This window comes from Sesamum indicum, linkage group LG2, assembly GCF_000512975.1.
Source record: "Sesamum indicum cultivar Zhongzhi No. 13 linkage group LG2, S_indicum_v1.0, whole genome shotgun sequence".
NCBI lineage: Eukaryota > Viridiplantae > Streptophyta > Magnoliopsida > Lamiales > Pedaliaceae > Sesamum > Sesamum indicum.
This window is the reverse complement of record NC_026146.1, coordinates 3,226,068-3,243,913: the sequence shown is the minus strand read 5'-3', so window position 1 is coordinate 3,243,913 and position 17,846 is coordinate 3,226,068. Positions and strand designations below refer to the sequence as shown.

The following is a 17,846-nucleotide window of genomic DNA, read 5'->3' as shown; positions in this document are numbered from 1 at the left end:
CCAAAAGAGCTTTGTCCCCACCAAAGGAGTGGGATGACAAAATTACACGCTCGTCACAGCTCTACGCTATCCCATTCACATCTCATACGCCTCCCAGTGAACAAACCACCATGACTTTTGGTTTGTCAGTCAACTCTTCACACTTTCACCCCCCAATCCCCATTATTATCTCTGATTACTATAATACAAAAAAAAACTACGGAAGATAATTATTGTTTTTTTTTTTATAATACATACAGCTAAACAGATGATGATGATGTTTCTTGTTTCCTTCTCTTGTTTTTACTTTTCTTTTTATTTTTTTTTTGGCCTCTTTTCTTTCCCGTCTTTGCCGTTTCGCCGTTCTTGCAAGAACCCATGGTTCAAGATTCATGGAGGAATATGAAGTTCTAGCCTTCCCATAATTCGGTTGGACTTGGTGATATGTTCTTGATGTGGGGTTAAGATTTGAAGTATTTGTACCTGTCAAGTTCTTGAAGAGTGTTTCAAGATTTTCCCTTTGAGGTAATGTATTGTGGGTCTATTATAATCTGATTTCTTGGTGGAATGAAATGATGTCTTTTCCATTACATGTTGTGAGAATTTTTGTTGGGTTGAACTTAATTCTTGCGTTTTACCATGTGGAATTGTGATAATTGTTGAATTCAATTGAGATGGATATTTTTAACTTGAGAGGTGGCTGAACTTGGAATTCTTGATATCATCTTGCTGTAATTTGGTATTAGAAGTTGAAAATTAGGAGTAGTGACTGGTGATCAGAGAGAGTTCAGAACTGCTAGGTTTAGATGAAAGATGAGGTTTTTACAGGACTTTTCTGTGCAAAAGTCTGTGATAGTTAGTCTCATATGTAAGCATTTAGCTGGAGAATGTGCTCGAAAATGAGGTTGAGTACTCAATATTTAGAATGGGATGGGAAACTGGAACTGTGGTTTAGCCTGAAAGTATGATATGAGGTGAAAGAATGCAACAAAATTGAAGTGGCTTGTTCCTGACATTGATGTATTCTTGCTAGTAACTTTTCTTTCACTCTAAATATTTAAAGAATTGTGTTTCTTTTTTGTTAGTAGGTTGTTAGATTCATGGCTGGGAGCTGGGATGGAAGTTACGACCAGGGTGGTCAGTCGGATGACAGCTACCACTTTGAGAGACTACATATAGAACCTATTTATGATGCATTTATCTGCCCGTTAACGAAGCAAGTGATGAGAGATCCTGTGACCTTGGAAAACGGGCAAACATTTGAGAGAGAAGCAATTGAGAAATGGTTCAGGGAGTGCCAGGAAAATGGAAGAAGGCTGGTCTGCCCATTAACGTTGAGAGAATTAAGAAGTACAGAACTAAATCCAAGTATTGCTTTACGGAACACGATTGAAGAATGGAATGCCAGGAACGAGGCAGCTCAGCTCGACATGGCTCGTCGATCCTTAACCTTGGTCAGTCCAGAAAATGATACCGTACAGGCTTTGAAGTTTGTCCAGCACCTTTGCCTAAAAAACCAGTCGAATAAGCATATGATTCGCAATGCAGAGCTGATACCCTTGATTGTTGATGTGCTGAAGAGTAGTAGTCGGCAAGTACGGAGCAAGGCTTTAGAAACTCTTCGATTTGTGGTAGAGGACGACTCTGATAATAAGGTTGTCAAAGGTTGATAATTTGTCGTGCATTTTACACTTTTGTCTCTGTTTTGAGTTGTCTTTCTTTTCACTCACCATTATCTTGCTTTGTAGGAAATAATAGCCGAAGGAGACACTGTGCGCACTATAGTCAAATTCTTACATCACGAGCAGTCGAAAGAGAGAGAAGAAGCTGTTTCTTTGCTGTATGAGCTCTCTAAGTCGGAAAAGCTATCAGAAAAGATTGGTTCGGTCAGTGGAGCAGTTCTCATTTTAGTAGGAATGGCTAGCAGCAACTCAGAAAATCTTTCAACTGTTGAAAAGGCTGAGCGAACCCTGGAAAATCTGGCACAATCTGAGAACAACGTAAGACAAATGGCTGAATGCGGCAGATTACGGCCTCTTCTGACGCTACTGCTTGAAGGTGCTCTTATTAACGTTTGTATCTCTTCATGCGTAAAACTTTTACCATTTGTGTCTCATTTCATGGAAAAACTCTTGTATCAGATGTAGAGTTCCTACCTTGAAATAATCAACTTTTGACAGGATTTAACTTGAATGCTGTGGTAGATCAATGATAACAATTTTAACATTAACTATTGCAGGATCTCCAGACACTAAATTGTCCATGGCATCATTCCTCGGTGAACTAGTACTGAACAATGACGTGAAAGTCTTTGTGGCAACGACAGTTGGTTTTTCACTGATCAATCTCATGAAGAGTAATAATATGCCGTCCAGAGAGGCAGCTCTAAAAGCTTTGAATCAAATCTCATCAGATGAGGCAAGCGCTAAAGTCTTGATAGAGGCAGGTATCCTCCCGCCCCTTGTCAAGGATCTGTTCACTGTTGGATCCAAACAGCTGCCTATGCGGCTGAAAGAATTGTCAGCAACGATTCTTGCCAATGTTGTGAATTCAGGTCAAGATTTTGATTCAATTCCGGTTGGACCAGATCACCAAACTCTGGTCTCGGAGGAAGTAATTCATAACCTTCTACATCTTATTAGCAACACTGGCCCTGCAATAGAGTGCAAGCTACTCCAAGTTCTTGTTGGGCTCACCAGTTCTCCTACCACTGTATCCAGTGTTGTTTCTGCTATTAAAAGTTCTGGTGCTACTATTAGTTTGGTTCAGTTTATCGAGGCACCTCAAAGAGATCTGAGGCTGGCTTCGATAAAACTTCTCCAGAACCTCTCGCCACTCATGGGTCGCGAACTGGCTAGTTGCTTGCGTGGCCCGTCTGGTCAGCTTGGCAGCCTAATTAGAGTAATATCGGAAAATGTTGGGATAACTGAGGAGCAAGCGGCAGCTGTTGGGCTACTAGCCGATCTCCCCGAAAGAGATGCCGGTCTCACTAGACAGATGCTCGATGAAGGGGCTTTCCAGCTTTTCATCTCTAGAATAATTAGAATCCGCCAAGGGGAGACGAGAGGCAGCCGTTTTATGACTCCTTATTTAGAAGGGCTTGTGAAGGTTCTATCAAGAATTACATTTGCCTTGTCCGAGGAGTCGGGTGCTGTTCGTGCACTTTGTCGTGAGCACAATCTTGCGTCTCTTTTCATAGACCTGCTACAAGTTAATGGACTTGATAATGTACAGATGGTATCGGCCGTGGCATTAGAGAACCTATCGCAAGAATCGAAAAATTTGACCAGATTGCCAGAGTTTCCAGCTCCTGGATTTTGTGCCTCGATATTTCCATGTTTAAGCAAGCCTCCCATCATCACTGGATTATGTAAAGTTCATCGTGGGACGTGTTCATTGAAGGATACATTCTGTCTCTTGGAAGGACAAGCAGTCGACAAGTTGGTGGCCCTTTTGGACCACACCAATGAAAGGGTGGTTGAAGCATCCCTTGCAGCTCTATCAACTTTGTTAGACGATGGGGTTGTTATAGAGGAAGGAGTTCAGGTTTTACTAGAGGCAGAAGGAGTCAAGCCTATACTTGAAGTGCTACTTGAGAAACGAACGGACAGCCTGAGAAGGCGTGCGGTTTGGGCAGTTGAAAGATTATTGAGAACTGAAGAGATAGCCTATGAAGTTTCAGGTGATCCCAATATCAGCACAGCACTTGTAGATGCTTTCCAACATGGAGATTACCGAACACGACAGATTGCTGAACGTGCCTTGAAACATGTCGACAAAATACCAAATTTCTCCGGTATCTTTCCAAACGTGGGATAATCATGATGAGATGGTTTACTAGACTGTTAGGGACTTGTATTTTTTTCTTCCTCCCACTGTTTTCGTGCTTTATATTCAATTAGAAGTAAAATAGTTTGTGAAGTAAGTGTGAGGTGCAGCTACATAATTTCTCTCATGTGTTGGGGGAACCTTTTTCCTTTTTCCCTTTTCTTGTTTGGTGGTCTCTGTTTTTCACATGAATTTCTTGTTATAGATGCTTCATAAGTTGCATCATTTTTTTAAGTTCTTGAAGATAAATTCTCCCGGTTACTTTTGATCTACTTCTATAGCCATCTCTGCTTATTTCATATCAATCTTGATAGATGTAATACTGTTTGGTTACCTTCACTTTGGTGTTTCCAAGGTTTCTGTGCAGAAGCTGTTGCTTGTTTGTTAGAAACAACGTATGAATACTCTTCAGGAGGCCTCTCAATTAAGGCCTAATGAGTTGGTTGTGGTGATTGCAACTTGTTTCCATGTCTGGATAAAACTCATGATCTTGGTACAAGAATAAATAAGAAAACTTGTATCATCGCAGTGAATCAGAAAGAATCAACCTGGTTGCTTCAGAAACAACCTTGTGAAACAGACAAGAAAGTTACAGATCTATCTTAGCTACAAACGCAGCACAGCCACCGATTTTGTTATGCAAGAAGCAGCATCCAAGTCATGCCCCACATGATTTCTCGCTACGTGACTCCATCTTGTTCCCGCATTAGACACATTAAACATCGTCACAAACTCTAAAACCTGTCCAAAAATTTTGAACATTTCGACACCAAAAATGAACTCTTTATCAGCAACAAATGCAGCATCCCAGTCCATTGGGGCATCAGGATGCACCGACAATTCGTTCCAAGTAAAATGAATGAGATCAAGCTCCCAGAGCTTCCTAACTGCTTTATTTCTCCTGCCAATTTGACCATCTCCCTCACACCAGGAGACGGAAAGCATGAAAAGTCGTCTCTTAGATGATACAAGTTTTGGATGATATTCATGCACACGGGGTGGACATGGAGTGGTTTGAATTGTTTCCCAGTGTCCTGTTCTTAGGTCGTATCCAGCAAGCTTATCGCTTTCTGAGTAAACATAGAACGTCCCATTACATACAACTCCAGAACAAGCCACACCAAAGTCCAGAGGTAGCTGTTGGATTTCAGTCCATTTATTTGACATGGGGTCGTATATTTCCCCAGAATCCAACGGTTCATCCCAAGATCCAAGACCTCCCACAGCAATAATTATGAAACTTTTACCATCTTTGCTGTATGAACTTTCATTTTTCTGCCCGGAAGATTTGTATGGCTTGGTATCGATGAATAGGGAGCTGTTGTTTTCATCGGTAGAGTGCCTAGATTGGCGTCTAACAGAAAGTCTGTGAGGATCCTCATAAACATCTGATGCACCAGCAACTCTTGACCTGTTGAAACGTCTGTCTGATGGGTTTTGTTGGTTTCTAATGCTCAAACAATCTGGACTGACATTGGAAATTCCTAAAACAGGCGATGATCTTGCATGGTTCATGGATGCAGCTTTACGTGACGATTTAGTCAATGGGTTGAACACTAAAACCCCTTTATGTGTCTTGAATGAGCTCCGATCCACCCTCCCAGAGTTGGTCAAGCTAGAACAACCGCCAACTATATAAACATCATCCTTGGTGCTTGCTACAGAAAACATAAACCTCCCTTTGAGAGCCTCAGAATCTATTTTGTGCCATTGGTTTAGGGAAACATCCAATGCATGTATTTCTCCCAAACAATACCCGTCTTTAATGACACCAAACAGAAATAGCCATGGACTTTGGAAAGAACCTCCCCGCCTCATCTGCATAAATCTAGATGTTGTTGTCAAGTTCCTCCACTTTTTACAGACAAGACGAGCATTCATGAGACTTCTCAGTGGGAGCCTCACCAAGCACATCTCCAGAATGTCATCGGGAAGGTGCGCGTTAATGCTATTATTTTTTTGCGGTTCTTGAAATTTTGAAAGCCTCCTGCTGTTCCTTCTCCATAATTTTTCTTTCACATTGTAAGAGAAGCAATCTACGGTTGCTTCCTCGTTTCCAGATACTATAGCATGTCCTCTCCCATCCTTACTTGAACTTGACCTTCTTCTACTCTCAGTATCCCCAATCTCTTCACCCGTGTCGGCACCAACTTTGCAGCCTCCACCTCTGCCGTAAAGTGTAAGACATCTCAAGGACACACCAGTCATCTCGTTATCTTCATAACTTTCATTTCCATTGTTCTTTCTTTTCAATTTTTGGCTCAGTCTTCTGAAGAAACGTTTGGACGCACTCAATGACTCAAAATCCCGATCAATAAGTTCTCCTCTTACTCGTTGTGACGACATCTTCTATCCATAGTTTTATTCAAATACAACAACAAAAGCTTCTAAGCAATCCAGTATCATGAGTTTCATCTTTCTCTCCTGACCTACATTAACACATTTGAGAGTCAGCCTAGACAATCTAGAAAAGAAGCGGAAGTGCATATAAAGATGCTTCCAAGAGCCGATGCAATATACCAACAGATACAGTAGCTACATCAAGAACTTATCAGATCATTATAACAACAGTTTATCTGTATGAGAAAACAAGTATAAGGAAGAGAGAGCGGATTACGGCTCCTTTTGGCCGGCTGTTTTTTTAGGGAAAAAGCATCTGATTTCGGTTCTTTGGGGGAAATATCAAGTGGAACAATAGCTTCTCTTTCCTTCGTCCTTAAAACAATGACGATCCTCCCCCACAAGAGTTGATCCTTCATAGTCAAGAACCAGAGAGAAAACACAACAAACTTAAATATCTCTCAACAAAAACCATATAAGCATTTCCAAAGTTGGATTTGGATTTTGGAGTGGATAACAACTCTTGCTTTTGATGGAGAGAAAGTAATTCTGCCAACAATCTCAACTCTCAAGGACTGTCACATTCTAAACTACAAAGGGAAATGTATAGATATCACACACACACACACACACACACACACCAGGTGTAAGTCAACAAGAGCAAGACACAAATTTGCCAACATTGACAAGATAAACTCGGATGAAATCACAAAACCACAGTCAAGAATGAGCTATTCATCTCCCATATGATCAAAAACAGCAAAGAAACATCCCATAAATGCATGTAAATGGAAAAACTCACAAACAGAAGAGCAGCTAACATTCAACCCGAGAGACAGAGAGAGAGAGAGCAAACCTTTAAAATCAAAGCATTGAGTAGTCCACCATCACCAACCAAAGCTCATTCCTGAGAGCCCATTTCAAGATTCAGTCTGAAAGAGGAAAGGGGACCTCCCATGAGATCCAATCTGCATAAAAGCTCAAATCTTTACTGATCAAACACCATTTTGGCCATATTAAATTATAGCATTTATGGTGTGAATATTAGAAAATTAATTACTGGGACTGGGGACTCATCATTTTACATGATGCCCACTTCTTTTCTTTCTTTCGGTTGGTTGGGAATCAAAACAAATGATAATTCTAAAAGCGACACTTCAATTCCCACACACTAATACACCTAACCTAATTTACCTCTAAATCCACTAATACTCCCTAACCTTTTTTTTAAAAAATCTTTCAAAAGATTTACTTATAATTTTATGAAAGATAAGAGGTATTTATATGATTAGATCTAACCTTAAAAAAAAAAAAACATTGTATTACTAATGATGTCTTAATTTAATAGTTAAGGAAAAAATGAAAACAACACATGTGATATTGTAAATGAACAAATTAATTCTGTATGAAAAAACATAGCAATTCGCCTTTCGTATGATTTAAAATGAAACAATTTACCCCTTGTTTATTAAAATGAAGTAGTTTACCTCCTTAGACAAGCAGGTAAATTGTTTTTTTTTTTTTTAATTCTAGATAAGTAATTTGTTCATTGCAATATCATAGAGACGTAAATTGTATTAAGACCTAGTAGTTAAGGCTAAGATTGAGACCCCACGAACAAGTTCGAATCACACAAAATATATATATATATATGTATTTGTATCACTTTATATGAATTATTATAATTTATTTATTAAATCGATGTAATTTTATTTACTGATTTTAATTATACTATATATTAATTAAATCACTATATCACTGTGGCAATTCTTTCTTTATTTGTTCTTTCTTTCTCTTTCTCCATCTCTATTTGTGGGATGTAATAATTACATGGGAGCGTCCCACTATACCTTTTCTTGTGCTGCTCATTTCCACGCCCTTGATCTAACTTTTCCCCAATCCCCTACCCCATTTTTAGCTCTAATCAACTGGTGGGCTCCATGCACATACATACAAAAAATGTCTAAATTATACAAAAGCCCCTTGTATTTTTGTGAAAGTGCTAAAAAAGCCTCCAATTGTCAAAAGAATAGCATCAAAAACCCCTTTGTGATTTCTAAAATATTGCACTTGTGCCCAAGAATGGTAGCTTGTTAAATTTTTAATAAATTGCCCTTTACAAACTTATTTACCATTAACTTCTTTTTATGATTATTCAAACTCAAAATATTATTGTATTCAAAAAATAGATGCAATTTGAATTTGGTTTAACTATTGATTGAGTCGAATAGGTTTTAATTGAATCAAACACTAAGCAAACTCGAACAACTTGGCATTTATCAAGTTTTATTTTATTATAATTATTTTCACTAATCAGCCCGAGTTCGAATTCGAGTTTAAAAACTTACCAAACAACCCAAATTATTAAATTTAATAAATCAAGTTCAAAATAGTTTTTACTGATTAACTTTAATCAAGTATTGAATAAATTTAATTTATTTTTTTAAGAAAATTCTATTTTCTTGAGCCTTTTATGTTTTTCTATTATTGTTGCTATATGGTCTTTTTTTTTTAATTGAAAAAATGATCAATTATTATTAATTGGGAGCGATCAGTAATATCAGATAAATTAAATTTAAAAAACATCTATTATAGATTAGAACAGCATACTGCGCATATAGTGGAGTTCATACCTATGACCTTCATATATATGAGCTGAGTCGAGCCAAACACGTTATCATTTAAACTTGTAATTGAGTTCAAATTTGATTGATTATTCATTGAATTAAGTTCAGATGAGCTTAAATTGGATCAAATAAGAGTCGAACTCGAATAATTTGATATTTTTTTAGTTATTTTTGCATTAATCGAATTAATCTCGAGCCAAACTTGCAAGTTTATCGAACAAAAAATTTTGATTTGTTAAGTTTAATAAATTGAATTTAAACGAGCTTGTATTGACGATTTCAATCGAGTATCGAACAATTTAATTTACTTTTCAATTTGAAATAATTATATTTATTTTGGAAAAAATAGGAAAAGGTGCATATATTTGGGCTTGCTCAAAACTTTGTTAGGACAGGCCCAATATCATCAGCATGGCCCAAATAGTATAGAAGCCCAATAATTTAGTCTGACATTGACGAACTACCAAGTGGCAGCCTATGATTGGTTGTGAACACCACACTTCCTTGCTGACGTGTTGAGCTCTATTCTGGTTACCCCCCACTCTCAGACTCAGAAGAAACAGAGATCAAAGGGAGGGAAGGGAGAGATGAGGTCGAGCTCGACAATGGCGAAACTCAACTTGCATACAGTTTTGGTAATGGCTATCGCCATTTTTGCACTCTCTGCGTACGCAATTGACGATAAATGCGCCGCCTGCAACGCGATTGCTGTGAGTGTTTTCTTGTTGCTTTTATTCATTACTCAGTATTTCATTTTCAAGGTTTTTTAATTTGTTTGGAAAGAGATTATATATATGTATGTATGTATTATATGAATAGTATGTTTTGGTTGCGGTTGATTGATTTTTTTGTGGTTTTTCAGGAGGAGCTGGAGCGGGGACTCTTGAATGTAAGATTTTGTATGCTTATGATTTTTTTTGGATAAAAAGTTATGATGCTCACTGGGAGAGCTTTTCTTAAGTACATTAGATTTTGGGTGATGGAAAGATTTTTTTTGTTTTTTAATAATGGATGCAGAAGGTTTGCCGGTCTGAAATGGCATTATGGGTGGGGCGATTATCATTTTTGTTGTATGTTTAAAGATAGGTACCGTGTTTGGGTGGATATTAAAGATTAAATGAATAGTTATAAATTTTTTAACTGCATTCACAACTTATTGATATGAAATAGGAGCTTTGTTTGTGAGTTGCATTTGAGTTGAAGGATATAGAGTTAAGGATGGCTCCAAAGTTCTGACATTTGAAGTTCACCTAAATAATTTTAGAACTAGTTCAAAATACTAGCTCAAGGATATATATTGAATGGCAACTCAGACTTAGCTGAACAAATGTTGGGGCTATGTTATTATGGAATGGCATCAATTAGGTACTATCCTTCAAACTGAACAAATGTTCGAATTTGAAGACTGCAAAATGCTGGTATGAGTTTGAAAATAGTGGTAGAATAACCACCAAGAACAGAACACTTAATTTCAGGATATTGTTTTGCTTGTTACTAAGCTATGCCCTGTGATGCAAAATGGCATTGTCTTTCAGTGGTTCTCTGTAATGGCTAAACAAACAGCTAAAAGGAGATGACATGTTTTTTTCTTCCGGAAAATATTATTTTGGCTGCTTCGCTAAATGATGACATGCACCTTCTAATTGTTATTTAAAGGAACTCTTTTTTCATATTGATTATATCACACAGGAAAAACCTAGAAATCATTTGGACATGAGACATCGTTTGGACTCTAAAGGTCAGCGTGAAGGGAAGCTAATAGATTACCGGTATGGACTACTAACTTTCTTTCTTCTTCCTATTATATAAACCTCAGTATGTCCTCTTCTTGTGGTGTTCATACATGCAAATTTTCTCATTTGTCTGCCAGAGTCAGCGAGTTAAGAGTTGTTGAACTCCTGGACGGGCTTTGTGATAATATGCAAGATTATACTCTTGAGAAGGTAGACTGGCTTTCTCTATTGCCCTTGAAAACTATCACCCTGTTGTGTTAAATGCCACATAACTGAGACTGCTTGAGGGTAGAACCTCAATGATGTTAGGGTTCTGAAACTGCATATAAGAATTGGTAGTTTAATAGGGTTGTAGACTGCATATTTATCCTCCCTTTAGGCTGATGTTTGTATCTGTGCATTGTCAGGTGGATTCTAGCAGACGCGTATGGATTAAAGTGAACAGCTGGGACAACCTCAAAACTAGTATGTGCACTAGCTTCTTTTCATCTAATCTTACTGTACTTGGATCTCTAAATTTATGCTTTTTACAAAGTCTTTGCCATTTGCTTAACTGCTTGCCATCAGAGTTGCTTTCATCAGCTTTAACAACCTCAGCTTATTCAGCATAGCTAATTTATTTTCAATGAAGTAATTTCTAATTTCAGTAGTCTATAAACAGAGATGTGCAGTTATTATCTGAAGAAACATTATGCAATGGAGCAACTACGTGCGTGTATGTCGATTTTTTCCAACTAATATACCTCTGTGTTTCTCGTACTAATTAATGCACTCGCTCTCACTCGAATAGATCTAATAATTAGGAATCAGGCATCGGATATGATACTCACATAATTTATGTTCATGGCAAGTTTACTAATGTTTGATAATGTCATTAAGGACCAGAACTGGTGGTCCAAAGAATAAATATGCACCAATCTCATATGCTCCATAGTCATTGTGGTTTTGACCTCTGAAATTCGTGATTAATCTGAAAATCATTGTCTGCTGTGGGTGAGAATTTATTAGAACTTCACAACAAACACTCGTGTAGCTCCATGATGCTTTCGCATCTTACACTGTAAATGCTGCTATCTTCTAACTGTTCCTCTAAAGCATTCTCTTTCCTCTCATTTATTCTTTCTTTTGTTGTGCACAGAGGGCACATGGAATATATACTAAAAGCCTGGGAACTTGGAACATAACTACATAAGTATGGTACTTTGATCGTGTTATGTCATTACAACTAATTGTCAAAATCTGGCTATTGTCCTGCAAAGCATGCATGTTTGTTGGAATCCCCATATGGGAATACCAATGCTGTTACAGTGATCATGAGACTATCGCTTACAGAAAAACTTTCCATGTTTGGTTGACTTTACCTCTAATATATCACATCATTATGTTTGATTTAAGAAGCAATAGTAAATCCCCGGTGAAGATATAGCAGCAGGTGTATACAAACTAATGCTTAAGGACATCAGTGAGAGGCCTTCGTCAAAATTTTGGGGCATGATCTTTGTTTTGGTTCAGGGTTAATCATTGTAATTGCTGAAATAATGAAATTTTTTTATTTCAACTAAATTATCCTAGCAAACTTTTGAAATTGATTTACTGTTACTTCCTCGCCAACAACTATTCCTACTTTGTAGGATTTCTCAGTTTTCCGGAGTTCCAACATGTGGAAAAATTGAAATTTTTACACCCTTATGCAAATTCAAATATGAATAGACATCCTTGTGGACCAAAAATTGGGCCTGCTCTGCAGATTGTCAATCCTAGATTTATCCAAAATCTGGTATGACCATGCCCAATAAGCGATAGTTCATATACTGCAAAGAAAATAGAACCTGACTGATACCATCTGAAGTGGTTTACAGGAACGTGAAAAATTATGTGATGAGTTCTGGTGCTTAAGGCTACTAGGTGGTACTATTGCTGTTAGTCAATGAAGTTTAGATATGAAGGAAACTAGAAGAGATAAGTAAACTGAGCAAGAATGATACTTGATATGCTCATAGGAAGTGATGGCCTTGCACTGTAATTGCAGAGCTCTCGCTAACTTAATCTTTAGGATTTTTCTCTCAGCTCCATTGGTTGCTTATGCCTGCCAATGAGTGGATTTTCCACGAACTTTCTGATAACCGTTGACTGAAATGGCACTGTACTTTTGACTTTTTCCTTCTTTCTTTTATATGTGAACTATCAAGGTTCTCAGAGTTTCTGACAAATATCATCTTCCACTTTAAAATTTATGATAGGTAAACAAGAAGCTCGAGCATATTCCAAAGACATCTCAACTTTCTGCGGAAGGTGAGACAAGTTATTTTAGCTGCTGAAAATAGTTGGGACATTAATGTAGTTTGTTTCATTAAATTATCCTGGGAGTATATAAATCTGGATTTAATCCTTTCCAATTTTCCTGTATATCTAGGTTACTTGAGGAAACCGAAGATGAGGTGACTCGTTATCCCCTTTTTTCTGGTCAACTTTTTTCCTTTCAGCAAGGATTCTAACATAACCACTATTAATTTGCTAAACCAGCTGTCCGAATTGATAAAGCAAGGGTCCGTTAAAGTAGGTGAAGTAAGCAAGGTCCTGTGCCAGGACCTTGGTAGATACTGTAGCAAGACAAGGTATGTTTCATATTCAAATCATAAGTTTTTCAATCCAAAGATTTTCATTTGATATGGGATAGAAAGTTGCTGGTAAGGACATAATAACATGTGTTTATGTCAACATAATTCCTTTCCTAATTATCATTAGGAAAAGAATTGATTGTCATTTCACAACTTCTCTGATTTGCACAGCGGTATCCAGAAAGCAGTCGACGATGATGACATCAGTGACAGAGAACTCTAAGAAACCACACATCAAATCTAGGTATTTTTGGCAGAGACTTGGAAGCTTCTTGAGATGAGGTTCCGATGTTACTCCATCACTCTTATTTATTCTTTTGTTAGGGGATTAATGGCTACAAAGGGTTCATAACATGATATCATTGATGTCATAGTGCATTAAATTTCAGAAACTTTTGTTCACTTCTGGAATTTCACTTACACTTGAGGACTACGTTTCTCATCATCTTCTTGAGTATGAACCTCCTGCCTCACCATTTTATCTAATTTTCTTTTAGAAAAAACGTTTATCAAATTGTAACAGAAAACGATTGCTTTCTAAAGTAATCCTACAAAAAGCAGAAAACTTTACTTGTGAAGCAGCACTGTCTGATTGTCTTAAGATTAAGTTTATTTAAAAGATGTACGAAGCTTATAAAGTGTTTTTAGAATTTTTAAGGTGTCCCACAGATAATTCCGAACTCTTTACAATGTTTCAAACGTATTATAACACGATTTAAGGTTTGTTACTTCACATAAAAATAAACATCCAATTAACCAAATCCAGTTCACTAGAAACAATCAATTAGCAAGCAGTCTATGAATTATCAAATTGAATTTTTATGAACTGTAACATGGATCTGAGCTATATACATCAGGAGAAACCGTCCTTCACCAGCTGGAGAAAGCTAACAGTTAATTCACCCAATTACTACAACATTTCACTTGTACATACGCAGAGTGAATGCAAAAAGCCGAAACGTCTGAATGTGGGCCGCAAGAAAAAGATGCAGCAGCTAAGGTTAGGAATACGTTCTTCGTCTTTTTTCAGCCGTATTTCGGACATTCCAGTCTATATGCCATCTCCTCACAAGTTACCCTTCCAATGCACCTTTAAGTAGATTCAGCCCTTCAGCCGAAATACTCCTCTTCACTCGGCCCGGGACAACTTCTATCCGAGGAGGAGGATCAGGGGCGAAACATATGACTATTACCGTTAAGTTGTCACAAGTGTTTCGTTTGAGTGCTTCTCTAACAAGTTCTCTTGAGCATCTTTCGGGATCATTATGCAGCATCAACTCCCGCCTAGCCATTGTGACAGCACATTGGCTGCTCATAACCTCCCACAAGCCATCACATCCCATAATCAAGAATTCATCGTCCTCTGTTAGTAACATCTCCTGCAACTCGGGCTCTGCACTTAATGGGGAAGCAGCCCCTTTACGGCCCTTCATGTGCCAGTCCCCAAGGGCCCGTGATACAGATAGTTGACCATTAAGGTAGCCATCATATATGACCCCTCCTAGTTTCTCGATTCTGAGTCTTTCAGATGTGTAATTGGGCTTGTGGTCTATCGACATTTCAATGGCTTTACCTCGTTTTCCCAGCACAGCTCGACAATCTCCAGCATTGGCAACTATCAATGTTCTGCAGAGCATAGGATCACGTTACACATGATCGAGTATATTGCGATATATACCGGATGAAGTCAAATGGGAATTATTCATTAAAAAAAAAGGAAGGTCAAATGGGAATAGAGGAGAAGGTTCTTTAGCTCCTTTACCTTCCGGAAATGAATGCAGTCAACGCTGTTGTGCCAGATGATATATCGAGGGAACTATTATCAGCAAATGCATAATCGGCTTTAAGAAATGCGCTCTTGATTGCTTTTTCCAAACAAACAGGGAAAAAGGAATCCTCAACTATAAAATTAAGAATATTATTGCTAATGAACCACGCTGCATCAGTACCACCATGACCATCAAAGACCTGCTTGCAGTAGAGTGAGTCTAAGTAACCGGAGAAAAGGAAAAAAAGCTTAAAATTTAAGAGTTCCTACTAATGTTCTATAAGAACACTGTATTTGTAGAAAGCTACCTAAAAATTCAAGGTTTAAAGAAATATAGTCGAGTTTTTATAAAAAAAGATCCTATAGGAAGACTAACCTCCTTCTCTGAAACAGTTGTGGTCATCATCTACAGACACGACAATATGACATGATAGTGATATATAAGATTTCCAACAGAAATACCCATTTTTCTCGTTTGTAAAGGACAATCATAGATAACATCCCTAATGTGCACTCTGAAGTTTGTGGTCATCATCTTCAAAAGAAAGCTATTTCTTTAATACGTCTCAGGAACTTATGTGCAATCTGAAGGTTGCAAAGACAACTTCTCAATGAGGACTAGAGGATAAACACATTTGTAGCATCCAACTTACCCCATAAAAAGCTCCAGGTGAAGGAAAGCCTGCAGTTTCACCTAAATGTTGATGCAAATTATCAATGCAGATATGTTCATCCTCCATATACTGCTTAGGTCCTTTCTCGGCACAGCTTCCAGACCGGAAAACTGGTTGGAAGCTTGATTTTGTATCTGATAGCGGCTTTATTCCACTTTCTCCAAGATCAGAATCCTGTAGCATACATAAGGCATTACCTAGCCATACGTAAAGCAATATGCGAAAAGCAGAACTGAAAACAAATATTTCCGAACTAATATTAGCGACGAAACCAAAGAAAATGACAAGAAAGTGCACATTTCTTGAGATTTTTAAAGTCGTAAACTAAGTCACTCCTTGAACAGCTCTATGCATGCACTCCTCTTGTTCTTTACAGCTAGACATGGTTCATTTGAACATTTTAAAAAACTGCCCCAATTTTCTCACAGAAAATACATTGGCCAAATCGCGATTTTTCTTTATATAATAAAAGCTACAAGTCATTGCCAAATCCCTGGGTACCAACCACCATAGAAGTAGTTTTTATTGAACAGAGGCTAGAACCAGCAAGAATAACATCAAGAAAGGTTCCCATGGAAAGTCAGAAACTCGGAAAACATAAGTAATACAGAAAACTCATTCCCATTCGAGAAGTAAAATTCACAAATGAAACATTCAAGATCCATTAACGCAATGCTTAAGGTACAGGATTTCACAAATAAATCTGAAAACTACAATCTTAACAAACAAGAACTGGAATTTTATTGCATTTGTCACACATCAAAAGAGACATAAATATGTACTGAAACTCCAACTTGATAATGATTCATGCATTGACATTAAGTTGAAATAGAATAAAGTAAGAACTTGAAACAAACATTTTCAGAAAGAGAATCCAACAACGGTAATACCACTACTTAGAAACCAAAGCCTGGAAGAACTGAACACTAGGTTAGAAAAAGTTTTTACCACCACATCTGTGGGCGAGATTAATGGAGTAGTACTAATAGAATGCCGCACAACAGACAGATGCCGTGGTGGTTTACTGTTCAATGTTTGCTTTAAGTCATCGATGTTTTCCGTAATTTCATCTTTCACCACAGAAATTTGGCCATTGTCCTTCCTATAACCACCTTCTACATCAGTAAACAGAGGCGAAAAATCAGTCCCCGCAGCCATATATTTCTTAAAAACATCAACCTGAATTCCTTTAACAAGATCAACCACTCCCAAGATTCTCGTTCGACAAAGAATTCTATAATCCCAGATGGACCCTTATCAATATGAATTTCTAAATCAACTAACTCCAGTAAAATTCCCAAAAAGAAACCCCTTGATGAACTAAAGATTTCCTCTTTTCACAAAGCAGAGGACAAATACAAATAAAAGAAAGAAATCAATAACCCACAACCCAACTTCAAAATTCTTCCCAAGAATCCCTCGATTCTTCAACTCCTCTACACTCAATAAAATTCAATTCGACTCCATCACCAAAATCAACCCTAACCCCAGATCAGAATCCAAAAATGCCCCACCAAATCCAGCCCAATTAACAGAAAATTACTCCCTGACAGGAAAAAAAAAAAAAAAGAAAAAAAGAGAAAAGGGAAGGCAATTATGCTAACTCCAGAGTCCAGAGCAACAGATCAAAATCTTTTCAACAAACAGAATCAAAACCCAATCTTTATGCCAAGAACACAAAGATACACAAATAGAAAGAGCATTTGTCTCTGATCCAAATTAATAATTTGCAAATGCTCTTTCGTCCCCCTTTATTCTAGAACTATAAAATTAATACAGAGGAATAAAAATTCCCTTTTATTGAATCAAAAACCTAAAAATAAAAAAACAGAAGAAGAAAAACACAGAACAGTAACAGATAAATTCAATGGTGTGGAAGTGGAAAGAAATATATACAAAAGGAGGCGGAGTACTGTTATGCGGTTGGTGACCGGCGATTAAAGGTAAATGACCGCAGATCTTACTGACACGTGGGACTCCTCTATTGGATGCTTTTTAATTGAACCCCAACCGTCGGATCACGTGTGCGGGCAACGTGCAAATGGGATTCGATGAATCTATTTTTGCCTTTTGCAGTTTTGGAGGGGCAAGGGGAGTTGGCGGCCGTCGAAAGACATAGGATTCCCCTGCCACGCGACGTGTGATTGGGCTGTATCCGGGTAAGATGAAGCATTCCCCCCTCCAATGTTTTTTACGATTAATTATATTTTATTATTTAAAATTTTAGTAGTAAATTTTTTTGTCGATTTAGCATTTCAATTTTACAAATTTTATACTTT

The 17,846-nt window shown here is 37.6% G+C and overlaps 4 protein-coding genes across 5 annotated transcripts; 2 read left to right on the top strand and 2 right to left on the bottom strand.

The window, feature by feature from the left end:
• Positions 309-4,079, top strand: LOC105178549 (U-box domain-containing protein 44). Of its 2 annotated transcripts, none has more exons than XM_011102046.2 (4): positions 309-504; positions 1,068-1,634; positions 1,728-2,037; positions 2,219-4,079. In XM_011102046.2, exons 2-4 carry the CDS (start codon positions 1,080-1,082, stop codon positions 3,796-3,798), a joined length of 2,445 nt encoding a protein of 814 aa, XP_011100348.1. In that variant the 5' UTR covers positions 309-504; positions 1,068-1,079; the 3' UTR covers positions 3,799-4,079. The 2 variants fall into 2 exon arrangements, with proteins under 2 accessions (XP_011100348.1, XP_020547742.1); XM_020692083.1 differs by having other exon boundaries at positions 1,065-1,634.
• LOC105178532 (F-box/kelch-repeat protein At5g42350-like) lies at positions 4,257-7,302 on the bottom strand. The gene is made up of 2 exons (XM_011102027.2): positions 7,004-7,302; positions 4,257-6,236 (listed from the first exon to the last, which is right to left on the bottom strand). Exon 2 carries the CDS (start codon positions 6,151-6,153, stop codon positions 4,414-4,416), a length of 1,740 nt encoding a protein of 579 aa, XP_011100329.1. The 5' UTR covers positions 6,154-6,236; positions 7,004-7,302; the 3' UTR covers positions 4,257-4,413.
• Positions 9,322-13,570, top strand: LOC105178522. The gene is made up of 9 exons (XM_011102016.2): positions 9,322-9,484; positions 9,637-9,663; positions 10,464-10,543; positions 10,645-10,717; positions 10,915-10,972; positions 12,748-12,799; positions 12,921-12,945; positions 13,031-13,122; positions 13,297-13,570. Exons 1-9 carry the CDS (start codon positions 9,362-9,364, stop codon positions 13,346-13,348), a joined length of 582 nt encoding a protein of 193 aa, XP_011100318.1. The 5' UTR covers positions 9,322-9,361; the 3' UTR covers positions 13,349-13,570.
• Positions 13,892-17,420, bottom strand: LOC105178513 (probable protein phosphatase 2C 27). Its single transcript, XM_011102004.2, has 4 exons — positions 16,516-17,420; positions 15,547-15,741; positions 14,888-15,093; positions 13,892-14,751 (listed from the first exon to the last, which is right to left on the bottom strand). The coding sequence occupies exons 1-4, from the start codon at positions 16,723-16,725 to the stop codon at positions 14,199-14,201; spliced, it is 1,164 nt and encodes a 387-aa protein (XP_011100306.1). The 5' UTR covers positions 16,726-17,420; the 3' UTR covers positions 13,892-14,198.